The 21928-nt window shown below is 36.9% G+C and overlaps 1 protein-coding gene across 2 annotated transcripts; it reads left to right on the top strand.

Moving 5' to 3' along the window:
- Positions 1–5690: 5690 nt before the first annotated feature.
- LOC115979584 (subtilisin-like protease SBT4.15) lies at positions 5691–13441 on the top strand. 2 transcript variants are annotated; one of them, XM_031101667.1, is made up of 11 exons: positions 5691–5795; positions 5887–5975; positions 6671–6768; positions 6890–7033; positions 7146–7251; positions 10074–10587; positions 11049–11149; positions 11271–11489; positions 11748–11859; positions 11960–12173; positions 12828–13441. In XM_031101667.1, the coding sequence occupies exons 1-11, from the start codon at positions 5691–5693 to the stop codon at positions 13373–13375; spliced, it is 2250 nt and encodes a 749-aa protein (XP_030957527.1). In that variant the 3' UTR covers positions 13376–13441. The 2 variants fall into 2 exon arrangements, with proteins under 2 accessions (XP_030957527.1, XP_030957588.1); XM_031101728.1 differs by lacking the exon at positions 12828–13441 and having other exon boundaries at positions 11960–12178.
- Positions 13442–21928: the final 8487 nt, after the last annotated feature.

Raw genomic sequence — 21928 nt, forward strand, 5'->3', positions numbered from 1 at the left:
CACCTACTCCTACACTGATACTTGGTTCTGCTACCAGCTCCACTTTTGTTAATCAAGGGATTCCCTTGGTTGACGATGACGCCAATGTGGCCAATGAGTCAGCGTGTCGGTTCTGCCCCCATTGCCACCTGAACTATTTTGACACTAAAAAAGCAATCCATAGTTTGCTTCACCAGCCATAAGTACTCCATCATCTGAGGATCCTTGGCCTTGAAACTTCCTTTTACCTGATTAACCACCAACCTAGAATCTGAATCGACCTCTACCTCCTTAGCACCTAGGTCTGATACAACTCTTAGCATGGCTAGCAAGGCCTCATACTTAACTTCATTGTTGGAGACTTTAAAGCCTAACTTGAAGGAATGTTCCAACTTTATTCCTTTCGGGGTGATGACTATGATCCCAACCCCGACTTCTAATGAGCTAGATGCACCATCCATGAATACCTTCCACAAGATCACTTCTATAAGGCAGACCATCTCCTTCCCCTCTCTCAGGGAAAACTCTACAACAAAATCAGCTAGGACCTGGCCTTTCACTAAGTTCCTTAGTCTATACCTAATATCAAAAGAACCCAGTCGAGTTCCCTACTTTGCTATTCTTCCCGTGAAATCAGATCTTTTCAATAATGACTGTAGGGGGTATTTGGTCAACACGTAAATGGTGTGGCTTGAAAGTAATGGGGTAACTTCCACGTAGCATGTACTAGTGCTAGCACCAACTTCTCCAATGGAAAATATCTTGTCTTGGCATTAACTAGGGTTGCACTGATGTAGTAATCTGGTTGTTCTACTCCTTGGTCTCTCAGAAGCACGGCGCTTACGACGTGCTTGGATACTCAAAGATACATGAATAATTCCTCCCTGAGCTCTGGGACTGTCAACATTGGTGCCCGCACCAGATATTCTTTCAAATCCTAAATAGTCTTCACTCCATTGAAATCCCTTCCACTTCTTTAAAAGCGGGTAAAATGGTCGGCAACGGTCGATGAACTTGGAAATGAACCGATTAAGGGCGGCCAACATGCCGATCAGTACTTAGACTTTCTTTGGATTGTTCGGTAGTTCAAGGAATTTTACTGCTTCAATCTGGTCGGGGTTGACCTCTATTCCTCGATTAGTGATCAAATACCCCAGGAACTTGCCAGCCTTCACTCCGAAAGCACACTTCTCGGCGTTGAGTCATAGTTTGTGCCATCAAAGAACTTAGAACACTTTTTTGAGGTCGCCAATATGCTGCTTTTTCTGCTTGCTCTTTACCACCATATCATCGATGTAGACCTTGACGGTGCGACCAATCTTATCTCTGAACATTCCAGTCATCATCCGTTGATATGTAACACCAACATTTTTCAACCCAAATGGCATTACAGGATAATGGTAGTTAGCATTGGGTGAGATAAACATTGTTTTCTCCTGGTCCTCAGCTGCCAAGGCGATCTGATGATAACCCTGAAAAGCATCAAGAAAGATCATCCTTGGGTGCCCATAAGTGGCATCTACCAGCTGATCAATCTTTGTCATAGGAAATGGGTCCTTCGGACATGCCCGATTCAAGTCGGTAAAGTCGACACAGACCCTCCATTTGCCATTCTTCTTTTTTACCACCACGGTATTTGTAAGCCACCCCGGGAAAAATATCTCCCTTATAGCTCTGGCTTCCTTCAGTTTCTTAACCTCTTGCCTGATGGCTTCAACATGCTCTTTAACTGATATCCTTAGCTTCTACCTTTTGGGAGGGTACAACGGATCCACATTGAGCTTGTGAACTATGAACTCAAGGTCCACCTCGAGCACTTCATACGGGTTCCAAGCAAACACATCTATATTCTGTACAAGAAATAGCAGCATCTCTACCTTCTCTTCCTCGGCTACACATGACCCTATTAAAAAATTCCTATCATCATCTAGTAATATCCTTACTTTCACTAAATCCTCGGCACCGCTAGCCCCTACCTCATCTTGGGGCTCCTATAATTGCTACAAGGGAGTCTCCTCAGTTGACTCATTTGGCTTAGCTCCCTGGTCAACCACGACTACCAAGCACTACCTGGCCACTTGCTAATTACCTTTTACCATGGCAATACCTTGCTCGGTGCGAAACTTGACCTTCACATGCAAGGTGGATGGTACCGCCCCCATTGCATGAATCCATGGCCTTCCAAGAATCGTTATGTACGGAGAAAACGAGGCAACCACTATGAATGTTACCATCGTCTCCCTACCCTCCATGTTCATGGGAAGTGAAATCTGCCCTTCTAGGATCACCATTTGGCCATCAAACCCCATCAAGGGCATGTCATACCTAGATAGGTCTTCCTTCTTTAAACCAATCCCCTTATATAGGTCAGGATATATCACTTCAGTGCCACTCCTCTAATCTATCAATACCTTCTTTACTATAAAGCCATTTATCTGGGCCGTAACTACCAAAGCATCGTCATCGTTAAAAGTAATAGGCTCCCGAGTATACTTCAACTTCTTCTCGGAAGGTTGCTCATCCATGCCACTCCCCCCCAGTGCTACAGTCAATACAACCCTTCTCCTTGACTCCTGGGTGCCTCTTGGAGCTACATGGATGACTTCTATCACTCCCAATGGGGGTGGGAGGGGATTCCCTCGAAGCCATGCACCCTGCCCGGTTTCTTGATTCTTCAGATCCATCACAAATTCCTTCAGGTACCCCACCTTTACCAACTCCTCTAGATGATCTTTTAACACCCTACACTGCTCAGTAGTATGCCTCTTTATCTCTATGGTAAGTACAATATAAGTTTTGGTTTCTACTGGACGGGCCTTCTCCCATCTTGTTCAGCCACCGAAGATATGGTTCATTCTTCATTCGATCCACAATCCTGCGTACCGGTTCCTTGAAGGCCACATTCACCTCTCCCATCTGTGGCCTCGGCTCTTGAATCCTCAAATCCTTCTGGAGCCTAATTGGAAGCTCATATGCTAAGGATGATTTATGATCGGGGCCTTGCCCTTATTCTGTAACCGATCGTCTTCTAACCGTTTATATTCCTCAATACACCTCATCAACTGCCTCATATCCTCGTGAGGCCTCCTTGTCAACGATTCCCGTAGTCCGAAATCCTCAGGCAACCCCATCCGAAAAGTACTCACCATGATCTTTTCATTACCTCCGTCAATCTCATTGTACAATTCCCAGTATCGGCTAGCGTAGTTGCAGAGGGTTTCCCCAGCCCCCATTTTCATTGAAAGCAATGCATCCACAAGCTGTGGGACTCGGTTACAAGTCATGACCCGTACACCAAAATCTTGAATCAATTTGGAAAAACTACATATCGAGCATTTCCTTAACCCATTGAACCATCTCAGAGTAGTGGGGCTGAGGCTTAAGGGAAACACTTTACACATCAGTGTGTCGTTATGAGTGTGTAACGATATCATTTGAATGTAATGGCTTATGTGTTCTACCGGGTCCGTCTTTTTATCATAAGAATTGAACGGTAGCCGTGTAAATCTGCTCAACGTGGATGCTCTCTCAATGTCCCTCGAGAATGGTGATTAGGCAGCTTGGAGTAATACACGGCTCATAGCGTCCATTGCCACATTCTGAGGTCGCCTCTCCTTCGAGGAAATCGAGTCCCAATCTGCATATTCCTATGAGCGATTCTAGTGCTGTGAGACCCAGATTGATGGGACCCTGCTCCATGATGATCCTCGACACTAGCCGACCTTTCCCTTCGCTCCCTGTGGTCCTTTCTCTGACGCCTACCTCTCGCTTGCAACTCCAAATCCCTGACCAACCTTTGGAGGCACTCTAGTTCCTCATCCCTATCCCTTTTTTCAAAACAGTTATGCCCCGAAGCGCCAGACATTGTCCAGTACGTTTGAAATGACCCTTCTCTGAGGTCGGACTGCCCTTCCTCCTCATGCTCCCTATCTTCGTGCCTTTTCTGCCTCCCTTCTCGCCACGTAGATCCTTGCGAAGACCTCCCAGAGCCACTTTCAGCATATCTCCCTGGTTGACCCTCAAACATTTTCTCGTGCACGTTTTGATGGAACCACAGCTACGTAGGAGATTCCCACAAACGAAGCAAATTGTGCGTGCCCAAAATATATGGCTATTGGGCCTAACCTCTACTTGGGCTCACAGTCTATTTATTTTGTGGGCTTTTAGGTTTCCTACTATGGGTGGTCCTTTGCTCAGCAGACCCAAACATACTTCTATTTCCTCAAGCCTTTCTCTCTTCTTCACAAAATCACTCCTTTGCTTTCTCTGAGTATTTACTCTCTTTTCCCAGTACTTTTCCTAGAATTGCCAACCCCAATTCCTCATTCTCATCTCTTATTTATAGCTCAAGATTAGTGGAAGGGTTATGATTACTTTAGGTTATTAGAGGGTTTGGAGGTCCAATTCCATTTCCTTTAAGTGGGTGTTTAGGTGGGAGTGGGAGGAGTGGCATTGGAATTGCTTTCTTCCTCAGAAAAGTCGCTCGGTGGCGATACTCTCCAGGGTACTACCGAGCAGCCGAAAGGTGGTACCCCGAGCAATCACTATCTTGTTTGAGATAAGGTTGACCGGGCAAGGTCTGGGTGATGGAACATGATGCGTACAGATTAAGAGTATTCGCCCAATGGGCTCTGGGGTGGCATGAGGCCTAGGCATATGGCCGTGGGGTGCTTAGGGCCCGAAGTTAGTCAAAGGGGTTGGGGTCGTGAGCCATACTGTTGGGTCGAAGTTCAGGGTCCAAGTGGGCCTAGGGATCCCTATGCTGTACATATTAATAGACAAAACTTGAAGAAAATCCAATTATATTTTAATTGGATTATTAATTTTGCGTCACGTGTTGCATTTGATTTTTAATTTTGTGCCAAGTGAATTATTATGTGTAAAAATCAAAGAATCCAAATCCAATTTGTTTCTAAATTTGATTTTAATTGGAGTCTAATTTTCCGCCACATGTCCATTTAAGTTTTTAAATTCTGTAACAAGTGAATTATTGGTTACAAAAACTGGAGTCTAAAACCAATTAAATTCTAAATCATATATATATATATATATATATATATTGAGAAACCATTATATATTTTAGAAATGTATGGTTTAAAAAAATGTAAACTAATACCATGTATAATTTGAACATCTTCTCAAAAGAATATATAATTTGAACCGTATAATTGTGATTATTTTTAATTGTACCCGTGCATATACACAATGTTACACACTGGTTTATATAAATAACAAACTCTTACTTTGTACACTTTAATTTTCCAGAATTATACATTGTCTAAATTATTCAATACATAAAAATTTTGAGCCTTTAGTCTCTGTTTTGACAGGTTGACAAGCTAATAAAGAAACTGTATATAACTAATTATAACTAAACACCTCTGCTGGAAATTCTAATTTTCCTATCAAGCAAAAAAAGAAAAAAAAGAAACATGTTATCTGTTTTTTAAGCCTTGCACAATTAAAACTTGTGAGATGGAGTTTCTTTTTTATTTAGTAACCCACATCTAATCTCTCCATCCATATCTTTGATTAATTAGTCTATGCAAGAATCTTAAATGGAAATTGGAAAAAGTCAAAAGATTATATTTTAGCATGAAAATGTCCACTATATTAAGAAAACACAAAAACAGAAAAACTTGGGATGTTTAAAGAAAAATCTGAATATAAATATAGGAACAAGAGAGAAAGCAAGAGCAGTATTGCATACAATGGAGGAATCAAAAATGGTTCGAATTTGTATGGTCAGCCTCTTCCTTCTGGCTATGCAGGTTCATTGGTCATATACTCATGGTTCTAGTGACACAGTTAGAAAGGTGAATGCATTTAATAATTTTATAATTTCCATTCACTTGAAATAATGGAGTTCATTCGCTAATCATAAATTTATTTTTCATTAACACATAGGCATACATTGTGTATATGGGAGAGGCACCTCAGTCAAAATCCTCTGCTATTGATCTTCATCAAAACTTGCTTTCTTCAGTTGTTAGAGAGTAAGTGGGATGACAAAATATCTAAACATTGCATGCTTACATCTACTCATACTTTATTGAAACAATTCTAGTTTTTCTTTTATTTCTTACTCGGAATAGTTTTTTTTCTTTTTGGGTGGTAATTTATACATGGAATAGTTCATGTAGAAATTTGTAAATGAGATATTGAGAAAAGAGAAGATAGAAAAGAGAAAACATTAGGGTTTATGTGATTCGGCTTAATGGCCAACATCCACAAGACAAGAGCTCAAAAGACTATATTTTCTCTTTAACCTTTCATGATAGTAAATTACAATGGAATCCATATTTATAATAGAAATACCTACAATGAATTGCATATTAAATATTTATTGTCTCAATCCCATTATTTTCTCTAGCAATCAATACATTAATTTGTTGACCAATCCCAAAATTTTCTCTAGCAGTCAATGTTGATTTGGTCTTCACATTCATGAAAAAGTAAATTATATATTCCAACAGTTCAACTTCATATGTAAATGTAACAAATTGGGTAGAGTATAATTCATACATGGGTCAATGATTTGGAACTTATCAATATGTATAGCATTGGGCTTTTCTATGCATATAAATTAGTTTTTAGGGTATAACCATATATGATATGACAACACAACTAGCATGCAACAAACTGTAACATGTGGGTAGACAATTAAACCATAAAATTGCCCTTTTTTCAGTGACCGTATTGCCAAACAGTCTAGAATATATAGCTACACAAAGAGTTTTAATGCATTTGCAGCGAACCTATTACCAGATGAAGCTAAAAGACTACGAGGTGCACACTAAAAACATCATGTTACACAACATTTCTTTCTTTCTTTTTCTTTTTATTTTTCTTTATTTCTCTTGGGGTGGTTGTCTTATATAATTTATATACATATATGCATCTTTTACAGAGAACGAAAAGGTGGTGTCAGTGTTTACTAGTAGAATTCGAAAACTTCATACAACAAGATCATGGGATTTCTTAGGAATGCCTCCCTCAGTGAAGAGAAATCATCAAATTGAAAGTAATATCATTGTTGGTGTATTAGATACAGGTAATGAATTAAAACTTCTCATAGAGCTTTAACTTCCTCCTTGTTACATGTCATCATGGTGGAATTTTGATAACTTATTTAATTTTTTATTTTTCCTCCCCTTATTTTTTAGGAATTTATATTGATGCTCCAAGTTTTGACGACGAAGGACTAGGACCTCCTCCATCAAAATGGAAGGGTAGATGCCAAATAGCAGGCAATGTCACTGGGTGCAACAAGTAAGCAATCTCAATGTCTATCCTTGATTGTGACCAACCACAAAATATTATCCTAGTAACACAATATTTGAATTTACAACCTTCTTTTTCGCAATAGTTAATACGGCGGTGCAAAATAAAATGTATGTTGGTAGGTCCAAATGAAACTGATATTATTCCAATCATGACAAATCTTATCAACAATTCTAAAAATTAAATATTGTGTTTTTAACATTACAATGATGGACGAAAATGAGACACTAAAATTTACCAACCTTCTGTTTAAATAATATAACTAACTTAACTACTATGATATAAAAATTGTTGTGCTTACTGCCTGTAGCAATAACAAAATGGGAAAAGCAAGAAATGCCGTGACTTTTAGTGAGAAAAGTAAAAAAACTGAAACAGACTTTTGACTTTTATGTGAGCTTTATGCTTCTTTTTGTGTGGTGCTATTGCTAGCTTCATTCCTCTTTTTTGTTATTTCAAATTATGCCCTTAGTTTTGTTTGAATTTATTTAGAATTGGAGAGTGTTGCTTTGTAATTATTTTATGTTAGGAGGGGCAAGACATAGTTCGAGGCATACATGAATAATGTTTTTTGAGCAGTCAGGGGGCAGTTGCCCCCTCTCACCTCTCGGCCCCACCATTGAAATAACCCAAGGCTTTGATATTAGTCTATATCTATATATTACTAAAAATTGAAGTATAGCATTTCATGTTACTATGCTCACGTTGAGTCACATTAGCATTCACGTCATCATTTTTTGTTTTTAGTTTTTCTTTTAAACATTATTTCATTTAAGGTGACTTAAAAACTCCATTATTTAAAAACTAAAATATCTTTTAACCATTATTATTAATTTTCCAAAACTCTCCATCCCTTTTAATTTGGGTTGATGTAATTTAGTTTTGTGTTTTAAGTTGTTATCTTTTATATTCTCTTTAATTAAATATTATCCTACTGCATTATACATATAGTATATAATAATATAATGTTAATATATTACATGGAATGACTTAGATAATTTGATGTTTATTACTATATATTTTATTTTTACTCTTTTTTCCTCTCATCTTATTTTATTCAACATTTAAATTCAGTCACATCCTCCATACTATTAAATTATGCAGTACAAATCAAGAAAATGGATAAACACAAACCTGCCTTCCTTTACCATACATTGGGAGAATCAATATATTTGTGTAATAAATGGTCATATAATTTATAATTTAGATAGCACACTTTGAATATGTCTAGGCCCATAGATTGAGCAATTTGTAGACTTAAAAGACTATTGAGAATGAATTTTTTGAATCAAGACTAAAAAAATATGAACTAATATATATCATTTAGATAAAAACTTTTATCATAGATACATTAATGTTTTTTTGCCACAAATATAAATCACGCAAACTTAGTAATTTTATATTATGTGCTAGCATCGTCTCTGCTTCTTCTTCTTCTTCTTCTTCTTCTCAAAAATATTATGTATCATCTTTAAAGGATGCCAACAATATTAATCTTACGGGAAAATTTAAATAAAAAATTGAGAAAAAAATGTTTTATATTACAATTTGCTAAAAATGTTTTTTAAATATTTAAATCTTTCTATTTTTCATATCACATACGTGTTTTACAATTACCACATATGTTAACTTAAGTCTTAATATTCTTAAGTTGTTTCAGCAAAAAAAAAAAAAAAAAAAAAAAACCCTTTGACATTCCACTAACATAACTACATCTATAATTATTTAAACCATCTATGATATCTATTTCTAATTGATAATAATAAAATTTACAACTAGCAAGGAAACATACAAAGTAATAAAGAATAAACGAAGGAAGAAAAAAAGAAATGAAATCAAACATCTATTAATAACTGTTATTTGGAAAATAAAAAGGTGGTCAAGAGGAGTAAGAAATAAAATAAAGATGGCTATACAGAGGACATTGAAAACTTTATAGTGCAATAAAATCAACAATTAAATATAATAATACAAAATTTAAACTTAAAACTAATCAAACTCTAACTAGGGAAATTTTATATATATATATATATATAATCATAATCTTCATACACCATAACTTAAAAAAATTTAATGAATAGTTCTACCTCTTATTTAATGTCTATGTTATGCACATCATCAACCAATAAATATATGATAATGGTAAAAAATGTTATAGACAAGATTATGAAAATACGATAAAACTATTTATTAAAAAAAAAAAAAAAAACTCTTTATAAAGTCTAAAGACTAAAATAGTATTTTATCTAAGCACTCCCACAAAACCTATACCTCAAATACACCCAAAGAGCTCACAGACACCAAAAGCACAAATAAAGTCACAAATTACTCTAATTACTACTTATCAATTACAAAGGGTATTTGGTATCAAATAATATCATATCAACTATACCAAAATCTAATAAATGAGAAATATGTCTGCAAAAAAATAACTACCTTACAAACAATGAAAGGCATGTGTTAGTGGATAATTATTTTTCCATACATGTTTTTTGTTTACTAAATTTTGATATAAATGATGTGATATTATTTGATTCAAAATACTATTTCCGTAATTTCTACATAACATGCATACATACATACATATATATATATATATATATTAAAGTTACAATACAAGTCGGCTAGGGTAACAAGCGAGACGTAAGTCGGCAATCAAAAGTCCTAATTTAAGTAGGACAAGGTCAATGAGATATTGTCCCATGCAGCGCACGTAAGGTGGTTATAAAGCACCTGATTCAAGCCACAGACACTTCTCTACATGCATGGATCTTTCATTTAATTTCCAAGCTATTCACCCTTTTATGCAGCAAGGTAATAGGTGCAACATTCTACATCAACGACCCCATCAGCGCTAGATCAAATCCAAATCCATCCCCAATAGATGATGAAGGCCACGGCAGTCACACTGCATCCACCATAGCAGGTGCCTCGATAGGAGGCGCAAGCTTTTACGGTTTAGCCAAAGGCACAGCTCGAGGTGGAGTTCCATCAGCACGCATTGCAATGTACAAGGTGTGTTGGAACAGAAGTTGCAGTGACATAGACTTTTTGGCTGGATTGGACGATGCCATTGATGACGGAATTGACGTATTATCAATATCTATAGGAGGAGGTGCAAGTAGCTTTTTTGAGGATTCCATTTCAATTGGTGCTTTTCATGCAATGAAGAGGGGGATTTTCATAACATGTTCAGCGGGCAATGACGGCCCAAGTTTGTCTACTGTGGTGAACACAAGTCCTTGGATAATGACTGTTGGTGCTTCTTCCATTGATAGGCAGTTTAGGACTCCAGTTCAAGTTGGAAATGGCTTACAAACTGATGTAAGTTGCTTCTTTCTTTTAGGGATGGTGTACAAAGTTTTGCTACAGTAAATTTTTTAAATAATATAGCACTAGATTTATAATATTTAATCAGACAAAAAATATGAAAATATTTCAATGGAAATGATCCTAAAGCAACTTGTGGCATTAATTATGATGGTCTTGCTTAGTAAAGGAGTTCCTCTAGATGGTCATTTTTCATTACACTTAAAACACGTGGAATTCATTTTATAGTTAAGATTTTAATTTTAATTTTTTTTTATCTAATCATGTACAGAGTGTCATAGTATTTAAAAGACTTTAAATGGGTGTCATAGTATTTAAAAGAGTGTCATATATATGTATATCTCATTTAGAGTGTCACAATATTTAGTAAAGGAGTGCTTTTATCTAGGAGTATGATCCCTTTCCATTTCACTTGATCGTAATCACGTTACATTTACTGGGGCATTGAATAACAGGGCCTTTACATCAACACATTTTCACCAAAAAGGAAGATGTACCCTCTAACCACCGCGGGATTAGCAGCCAGTAGTACCATTTCTCCAAATTTATCTCCCTGGTAATTAGAGTGCGCTTTCAATATCATGATTTATACTGTAATTGAAGATCACCTAACCTAATATACATTCAGAGTCAGACTGTTAATATTAGTAGCACTAATCAATTAAAGAATTGGGCAGGGACTGTATTTATGGAACTCTGGACGCGAATATGGTCAAAGGAAAGATCGTGCTATGCAATGAATCATCAGATGAAGCTTACATTAAGAGTATAGGTGGAGCCGGGGACCTCGTATCTCTCGTAAAGACAAAAGATTACAGCTTTGTGACACTCATCCCTGGTGCCTATGTTGATTCTAGTTTTGCTAACAAAATTATTACATATGTCAACTCAACCAAGTAAGTAAGAAGAATCAGATTTGTTATATATAAAATGCCCCCCATAATTGCTAGGAGGGTTGTTATTAATTAGATTTTTTTATTCTAGGTTCGTACTAATATAGAGTTCGCCTAGAGCCTGGTTTTTACTCCTATATATACCTTGTATATACCTTGTATAGGGTTTATTATAACTTATAATTCTTCAATAAATAGAAAAATAACTTGATATTTTAACTTTCTTTACTGATTTTTATTTTTCATTGGTAAAATTTTCAGAAACCCTCAGGCTGTCATATATAAGTCCAAAACAGTACCCAATGCTGCTGCACCGTTTGTGGCTTCCTTTTCATCCCGAGGTCCGCCCAAGATCTCTCGCACAATACTTAAGGTAACCTTTTGCAATGATAAACATTCTAGGCATAAATTTGTGTACCTTTTTTTCAGCATAGATACTAGTATGATGGTTTTAAATTACACTTGGTTTGCAGCCAGATATTGTGGCACCTGGAATAGATATTCTAGCTGCTAACTCTAAACTTAACTCAGTAACTGGGTATCTTGAAGATGACCGGTTTGATGTGTATAATATACTCTCTGGAACTTCAATGGCTTGCCCTCATGTGGCTGCTGCCGCTGCCTATATCAAAACATTCCACCCTAATTGGTCTCCTTCTGCAATTAAATCAGCCCTAATGACAACTGGTTAGTGCCTTGAAATTCTCCCATTTTAACTCATGATGTGTTAAAGATGAGTGTCACTTTACAAGAACCACCATTAAAATGGTATCAATAAGAGGTTTTTAATGTTTATTTCAAATTCTCCAATACCATCACACTGCTCATTGTTTACCAACAATGTGGATAATATGCCAATTGGTTTAGTATAAATATTACTCATGTTAATATGTTTCCATTGTCACATGACAATCTGTAAACTATTTGATTCAAAAATAAAATCTTAACTATGAAATAGACTTTTCCCTTGATTAATGGAGATGATTATTTTCCAATAAGAAATGTATGGTATTCATTTTATCAGTAATGTTAAAGATACTAGAAATTTTATTGCATAACCATTACAAACCGATGTTTCATTATTTACAAAAAATTAAAAAATAATTAAATTAAATATTTATTTATTTATTATTTATTGAAGATGCACCAATGAAATTCATATTGTTACTTTAGTTTGTAAACCTCTGGTAATAGAATTTGTAATAGACATAATATTTTTATTCCTTCTATGTAAACGCATTGATCAAGATATCATCTCAAATTTCCCAAAAATAAGTTTAATTATATGAAAAGTTAGGCATTTTGAGTGTTTTATAATTTTGTTTCTTGATTAATGATCAGCATCTGAATTGAAAATTAAGGATGACCAAGCTGAGTTAGCCTATGGGGCTGGCCAAATTGACCCTATTAGAGCACTGCAACCCGGTTTGATATATGACATGTCAACATCCGACTATGTCCGCTTCCTATGTAATGAGGGCTACACTGGGACAATGCTACGCTTGTTCACTGAAGAGATCACCAATTGCTCAAGTGTCCCAAACATTGGAGGACATGATGCCCTAAATTACCCATCCATGTATTTCCAATTTAAAAACACTAACTCTACTATATCAGCCATCTTTCATAGGACAGTAACAAATGTGGGCCCTAGAAAATCTATATACAAGGCAACTGTCAGGGCACCGAAGAATCTCAAGGTCACTGTTATTCCGAATAAATTGACTTTTAGTCAATTGAACCAGAAAAAATCTTTCAAGGTTGTGATACAGGGGCCACCACAATTGCTACCAATTAACCAAATGACAAGTTTATCAGCATCATTGGAATGGAGTGACGCTACACATAGAGTTAAGAGTCCCATATTCATTACTCTGACTCCGCCATGATAGATGTAGGTGAGATTTCTTAGGCCTAATGTCTAGTAAAGCAGATCTCCTGCTTAACACACCCCCCCCCCCCCCCCCCCACAAAATTCATTTGTTATTTGTTATTTAATGGTTTTTTCTTTTTCTTTTTTTCCAATGCAAAAGACATGAACATATTTGTATTTGCAATTTACCATTTTGTTGTGATATATAAACTAATTGAACAAAATACATCAATTGAAAATAGCCAAAAATATGTCATTGATGATGACTCTGACCTTATTTAAAATTTAATGATGAAAGAGTGCTCCAATGAGGGCTCACTAGGTAGCTAGATAGAGCAGTAAAAGGAAAGAGATTTAATTAATTATTTCTTACAAACTACTTCTCGGATGTTCATCCCAATAGAGCAATTTAGATTGCCATACTAGCCTGACAACTCTCATCTTTACCTTACTCACATAATTGCTCACATAAGCTTGGCACAAAACACCTTTAATAGTTTAACTTGGCCACTCAATGCATAAAAGTTGAAGCTGAAGTCCAAATGAGCAAAGTAATCCCCTTATGTGATCCCATAATTTTGAACACGTGAATCTTTCTTCAGTTTCTTAATTATAGGCATGACTTTTACTTTGATCTTGAAATGTCCTTTAACCTCAACTTCTATCAAGCTAGTGTTGCAAAGCCTTGTTATTGCAACACTTGGTGATGTCATGGAAAATCACTTAGCGCCTTCAACATCAAGTTTGAATTCTCTAAATTGTGTGAAAACACACGAGCTGTTCAGACCCCAAGATAAAAATTACGGCTCGATAGATTTTACTCTAACTTATACTAAGTGCGGAAAAGAGTAAAAGTAAGCGGATGAACAAATAAACTACTCTAAGCCATAAACAATATAACACAGCAATAATATGAAAGCTAAAAGAGTAGGAAAGAAGGATACAAACACAAAAACAACACAGCGATGTGTTATACAAGAGGAAACCCAAGTCCTCGACGTAAAACCTCTCCGCCGCCCTTCAAGTGATAATCGATCCACTAGACAATCAGTTAGGATACATGAGTTAGCAAGAGGCCCTCCAAGCCTAATCTACCCGATGTACCTAAGCCCTCCAAGCTCATACTCCAACAAGGCTACTCGGAACGGTGTCTTGTCTAACTTTCCGAATCCCATAACAAGCTCCATGTTGCATCTACCATCCTTGGCTTCTTCCAATGCTTCCCAATAACACCAAATTCTCAATTAACACTCTGAAAGGGTGTGGTAAGTGTTTAGGCTATCAACCTCTCAATGATATGGAAATTGAGAGATAGGAGTTGAGGAAATCCACAAGCAAATGTGTAGAGATATGTGGGTATAGCAATCTCTAACTCTCAAGGTTTTGGCTAGGGTTTTCTCTCAGAAGCACTCCTGAACAATTGTGGGTAATGTGGGTATATATAATGTGAGTACAGAAAGTGTGTATCAGATAGTACAGACTGGTAGAACAGAATGTTTCTACAACTCCCATTGATTCTTCATCACTATGCTTTCCAAGCTCTTCAACAAGCTTACTCAAATCGTCCGTCGATTCAACATGAGCAACATTCGTAAAAGCGGAGTAATTCCCTTCCCCATCATAGCTTTCCCCTGAATCAGAGTTAGAAGAATCTGAGTCACTAAGAGTGGTGGCATACGCCTTGCCCTTCATTCTTAAATAATTAGGACATTCCTTTTTGAAATGGCCATGTCCATTACATTCAAAACAAGTGACTCCTTGAGTAGAATGGGACTCCTTCCCTTCCCTCTTTTTGACATCCTTTTTCTCCTTTCTGGCACTTTGGAATTTCCCTTTATCACCAAATTTTCCATTGTTCTTGAATTTTAAGAATTTTCGAAAATTTTTCATAAGGTAAGCAACATCTTTTTCGACAACATCCTCATTTGATGAGTCGTGAGTCTCTACGCTTTCATTAATAGTCTTATGAGCAAGAGATTTGCTCTTCCTTTGTGTAGGCAATGACGATTCATAACTCTGAAGCAAACCAACCAGCTCTTAGACTTTGATATCATCAAGGTCCTTACTCTCTTCAATCGCTGTAACCTTGGCATGGAAGCTTTCGGGCAATGACCGAAGGATCTTCCTCACTATCTTGGAATCCTCCGTTTTCTCACCCAAATTAAACTTGCTAATGACCACTTCATTCAGCTTACTATAGAAGGAGTCAAAAGACTCGTCCTCACTCATTTTCAGCTCCTCAAACTGAGTGGTCAGCATCTGCAACTTAGTGTCTTTCACTTTCTTTGTTCTTTCATAAGTGGTCTCTAATATCTGCCATGCCTCCTTGGCAACAATGATGTGAGATATCCTGTGGAACTCATCTAGAGATATACCACAAAAAATAGCGTTTAGTGCTTTACTATTTGCATTAGACGCCATTAGAGCTGCCTTATCCCACGTGGATTTGGTAGCCTCCGACCTAGTCCATCCAATATCAATGGCATCCCAAATAGTTTCATCTATTGGACATAAAATGCCCTCATTCGGACTTTCCAAAAGGAATAATTGCTACCATCAAAATATGGTGGCGCATTTAAAGATTGAGACCGGTCCATATCAAAGAGGGGTCAAGGATCGCACTAAGGTATTTAAACCACAATGAGTGCACCCGCTTTGATACCAATTGAATACTCTAAATTGTGTGAAAACACACGAGCTATTTAGACCCCAAGATAAAAATTACGGCTCGATAGATTTTACTCTAACTTATACTAAGTGCGGAAAAGAGTAAAAGTGAGTGGATAAACAAATAAACTACTCTAAGCCATAAATAATATAACACAACAGTAATATGAAAGCTAAAAGAGTAGGGAAGAAGGATGCAAACACAAAAACAACACAGCGATGTGTTATCAAAGAGGAAATCGAAATCCTCGGTGTAAAATCTCTCTGTTGCCCTCTAAGCGGTAATCGATCTATTAGACAATCAATTGGGATACATGAGTTACCAAGGGACCCTCCAAGCTCCTACTCCAACAAGGCTACTCGGAACTGTGTCTTATCCAGCTCTCCGAATCCCGCAACAAGCTCCATGTTGCATCTGCTATCCTTGGCTTCTTCCAACACTTCCCAGCAGTACCAAATTCTCACTTGACACTCTGAAAGGGTGTGGTAAGTATTTGGGCTATCAACCTCTCAATGATATGGAAATGGAAAGGTAGGAGTTGAGGAAATCCACAAGCAAATGTGTGGAAATATGTGGGTATAGCAATCTCTAACTCTCAAGGTTTTTGGCTAGGGTTTTCTCTCAAAAGCACTCCTGAACAATTATAGGTAATGTGGGTATATATAGTGTGAGTACAGAAAGTGTATATCATATAGTACAGACTAGCAGAACAGAATATTTCGCAGGTGTCTTGTGGGAAGGCCTTACCTGCGAGATACTTGTGAAACACAACTGTCTCTAGGGGTGTCCACGAGTCGGGTTTGTGCCCAACCTAACTCGACCCGAATCTGTCGGGTGGGTGAAAACGGAACCCGCAATTGACCCAGAATGCTAGTCGGATTGGTCGGTTCGGGTCGCATTGGGCTTCGGGTTGTACTAGTCACTTTCGAGTTTCATTGCCGGTGCTATCATTTTGGCTGGATCCGTCGAGATCTGGCCAGATCACAACGAGAACTTGTCGAATCTCAACGAGATCTCACCAAATCTCGTTGAATTTGGACCAGATCTCAACAAGATCTTGCTGTATCTTGTCCGATCTGATGGGTTTCAAGTAAATTTTCACCGGAGAACGCCGATTTTTGTATGTTTTCGCCAGAGAACTCCAAATATCGCTAGAATTTTTTGGTTATATGCTCGGGTCGGGTTGCTCGGGTTTTGGGAGAGGAAACCCGCCAACCGAACTGCAAACGTCAGGTTCTATGGGCGGCGACCCAACACCAACCGTCAGAGTGGTCAGTTCGAGCAGTTTTTGGTTCAGGTTTAGGTGGGTTGCTCGAGTTATTCGAGTTCCGGGTTGGGTTGGACAGTCCTAGCTGTCTCCATTTGTCCTGACTCTTCGCATTCCAATCATGCAGGACACATGCATTATATCGCGGGATGCTTAGTCGCGAGCTACCTGCAAAAACCCTTTTGTCTTCAATAACTTGAGTCTTCACACTTTCTCTCTCTATCACACAACCCTTACAATTAAATCCTACAATAAATACAGGGTACAATAGATTAAATGAAATTATAATCAAATTTAGCACGAAATAAAGCCAACAAAACACATAGTTGTAAATTATAACTTTACAAAGTTTATGGGTTCACCATTGAAACCTAGGGAAATGTGGTCATTGGAGTCGTCCCAAATTAATGTATCCTTGGCGCCAATGAAGAGAGTGTGGGTGTCAAAGAATTCCTAGAGATTGGACCCAAGTGAAGTCCCGCTTCATGTTTTGGTTACTTTTTCCAAAAAGTGTGCAGTGATATGGAGGTTAGAATAAAAAACAATACACAGAAGTCTTGGCCTCTTTTGCCATGAAGTAAAAACTGATTCCATCTTCACCAACAAATCGTGGATCTTGACACACAGAACCAGGTGGGTTGCAATTTGATCAAATTTGCATGCATCAATGTTATCAAAATTCACATAGCTCATATTATATATTTTCAGGACACTGATAAATTTAGTACACAACAATTTGTTCGCGTAGGCCAATTATAGGATCTAGTTGAAATGATAAAAGTCGCACCAATTGTTTGCATGCCAATTCTTGGAAATTGTTAAAAGTATTATTTCCTTTCTTTCAAAAGGTTTACAAAATGACACAGTAACAAATTTGATTAGTGGCATTATCACTTCAATAATATAATAAATAAATGTATAAATAATTTATTTTATTTTATTCTTAACACACATGAATCAAGATATCTATTTCTATTAACTTGATCCAATAAGATTGTCACATATAAGTTTTGGAAAATTCTTATGTTTTCATAAGTTTTCGAAGGATGATTTTTTTTTCTTTTTTTTTTTGTCCACACAATTATTCCATAATAATTTGATTTTTAGACTAACGAATACGGCTAATCCAAACAAAAATATGATGATAGACTAGTCCTAAAAAAAAAAAAAAAAAAAAAGAATCGCTTATTCAAAAAAGACTTTTAGACCGAATCATATATCGATACTTTGTTAATTTAATTCCGAAAGACAAAAGTGTAAGGATATATAAATTCCGTTTATAAAAAATAAAAAATAAAAAAAAAAAGTATACAGATAAATTTACTACAAAACAATGACCGGGGCAATCACTAGGACAATTATATATGCTGCATGCAATAGCAGTGGGGGTATTCCTTAATCATCAGTCCAACTCTCTTTTCTTCAAAATTTGAAGCTAGGGGAGGTGGAGGGGAGTGGATGTTGTTAATGGAGGTGGAGGTGGTGAAGAATAGATAGTCTTAGATGGGGGCGGAGCTAGTGAACAGTAAATAGTGGTAGAAGGTGGTTGTAGGGGTGAAGAATACATAGATAATTTCATGATTCCATCTATTGTAAACCTCCTTCTCTATATATGCAAGGAACATATGGCTAGTCACACTTTTCATGTTTTCTTGTAGTTGGCTCTTATATTTTAAAGATGTTACCCTTTCCTTTCCTTTCATTTTCTTTCAACTTGTGACATCTGCTCTTAATAATTGCTCTTTATCATCAAATTAAGATACTAATTAGTTTTTTGGTGTAAATGGAGATCGAACCCCAAATCTCTTATTTGATGATAAGAGATTTTACCTGTTAACAGCATGTAGCAATTGGAGTTGATCACTTGCAACATTATTAAGACCTGAAATTGTTAGAAATGGTCTCTCATTCACTCATCTCCTTTTTGCGGATGACTCTCTTTTCTTTTTCAAAAAGGATGATATGTCAGTTACAAAATTGCTTGCCATTTTGGACTGGTATTGTTCTATCTCTGGACAGAAAATTAATTTGGCAAAATTGGATCTCTATTGCTCTCCTAACATGGCTGCTATGGACAAAGAATCTCTTGCTTCTACCTTCATGTCAATCCAGTTCAGAATCCAACTAAATACCTTGGAATGACTTTTAAGATGAGGGGTAATAGATGCGCAGACTTTCATTTTTTGGTAGATAAGCTTCATTCTAGACTTCAAGGTTGGAAGGCTAGACTTTTATCACAAGCTAGTAGAACAACACTCATCTCTTCTATTCTCCAATCTCTTCCCCTTTATGCTTTTTCCTGTTTCAGGGTATCTGATACATTTGCAACAAAATGGATGTCGTCGTAAGAGCATTTTGGTGGGGGCATGAGACCGGGGAAAGGAAATTACATCTAATCAAATGGGATAGAGTTTGTCAACCTAGGAGGCTAGGGGGGCTTGGTCTAAAAAAATTCAAAACAATGAATCAAGCCATGATCAACAAACAGTTTTGGCGAATTCATCATAATCCCCATTCTCTTCTAACCAGGACCTTCAAAGCAAAGTATTTCCCTAGAGGACCAATTCAGAACTGTTTCCCCAAACCACACCATTCATGGTTTTGGAAAAACATCATTAAATAGGAATGTCCAGCTTTGAGGGAAGGAAGATGGTGGATTGGTGATGGATACAATATCCCTCTCAAGCATAAAGACTGGGTTCAATGGTCTCCTCTTAATCTTCAAGATCATAGACTTCCTACTGGAACTGTGGGAGACTTAATTAACCACACATCTGCCTCTTGGAACTGTGATCTAGTTAGAGCTCTCTACCCCCCTTCTTTGGCTAGAAAAATCTTTCAATTTCCCATCTCTAAAACAAACTCTGTTCAGGAAAAATTGGTTTGGAAACACTCTTCTGATGGGGTGTACAATGTTAAGAAGGCCTATGAGATTCTTAACTTAGAGCAATTGCAACCTACTAATCACAATCCTTTTAATCAAGTGGTGTGGACCATACTCTGGAAAGTGAAAACCCCTCTAAAAATAAACACTTTTGTGTGGAAGTTGCTACTTGACAGCATACCTACATTTTCCAATCTTAGGAGTAGAGGAATCTCAGTTGACTCTAATTGTCCTTTCTGCAATGAGCATGAGGAAACCAGCATTCATTTATTTCTTTTATGTTCCTTTCCGAGAGCTTGCTGGCATGGCACCACTTTGGCCATACACTCTTCTGTCTTCAATAACATGTCTGTACAGCAGTGGCTAATTGGGGTCATCACCATGCACAACAGCAAGGACCCTAATATTATGAACTATCTGCAAGCATTATTCACAACCTTGTGGTCTATTTGGAATCATAGGAACAAAGTTGTTCATGAGGGTATTTCTCCTAATCCTATTAATGTAATTCTCATGGTGCAATCTCTATCTTGCAGGTATAAGGATGCATTCTCAGAACAGCTCACCTTAAACCTGTCCCCAAGAAAATCAACAACTCCAGTCCAATCCGCAGCTAGATCCTGGAAATTAATTATCAAAGTCACTGGGTTCAGAGACAAGAGGAATAGAAGTGCTTTTGGTTTTGAAGTTGTCAACATATAGGGAGATAATGTGTTCCTTGCTGTGAATAGTAGCCTAGTTGGAGCAGCAGAGGGTTTTTTGCTTGAAGCTGTGGTGGATGCTTGCCTTACAGCAAAATATCATGGGTTTCATAGTATTTTGTTCCTTAGTGATAGCAGAGGATTGGTCAAGCTCTTCAATACCAAGAAGGCTTCTAATTGGCAAACTCAATATAGGCTTGCTGATTTAAATTTTCTTGTACAAAATGGTCTCCTCTATCACATGATCCTAGTTCCTCATTTGCTGCTTAAATCTTTATGTAATGTAGTTAAAAAGGTAGTATAGGTGCCTCTTAAACACTGCTGGTTGAACCTAGCTCTTTTGTAATCTCCCTTTTTTATCTTTTAGAAGAAAATGCTTCTAATACTTTAAAAAAAAAAAAAAAAAAAAATTTGGTTGAATTCCATCTAGGAACATTCAAATTCAAATCTCTCTCTCTACTAATTAAAATAGATAAAGGGGGAGGAGGAGATATAACATTAATAAGCTATTCTAGTTAAAGGGATTTGAGTATATTATGTCTACAATAGTTTTACAATAATTGTGCAACAAATCTTAGATGCCAGACTGTTACTAGTTATAATCTAAGCCTAACGTTAACATAACTTTTTTGGATTCAAATCTTCTAGATTTCCTAGGGTACTCTACCAGTAGATTTCCTTAAATCCTAACCACTCTTTAATGATTTAATAGTCAAGATTCTGCCATGTTAGCATTCCACTAACAATATTCTTAAAATAATAAAATAATGTTGCAAACAAAACAATGAAGATTATTGTTAGTGAAATGCTAACATGGCAGAATCTAGACCAATAAATCATTAAAGAATGGTTAAGATTTAAGAAAATCTATTTGGTAGAGTGCCCTAGGAAATCTAGAGGATCTAAATCCAATTTTTTTACCCATCAATAATAGCATATCACCTAGGATTTGTTGGCAAATTTATCGAAAAGATATGGAAGTTTAAAACCGCAAATGAGGAGTTAGTGTGTGATCAAATTTGAAATCTCGCCTTGATAAGGAGTGAGGC

The sequence above is a fragment of the Quercus lobata genome, chromosome 1 (genome assembly GCF_001633185.2).
Source record: "Quercus lobata isolate SW786 chromosome 1, ValleyOak3.0 Primary Assembly, whole genome shotgun sequence".
Lineage (NCBI taxonomy): Eukaryota > Viridiplantae > Streptophyta > Magnoliopsida > Fagales > Fagaceae > Quercus > Quercus lobata.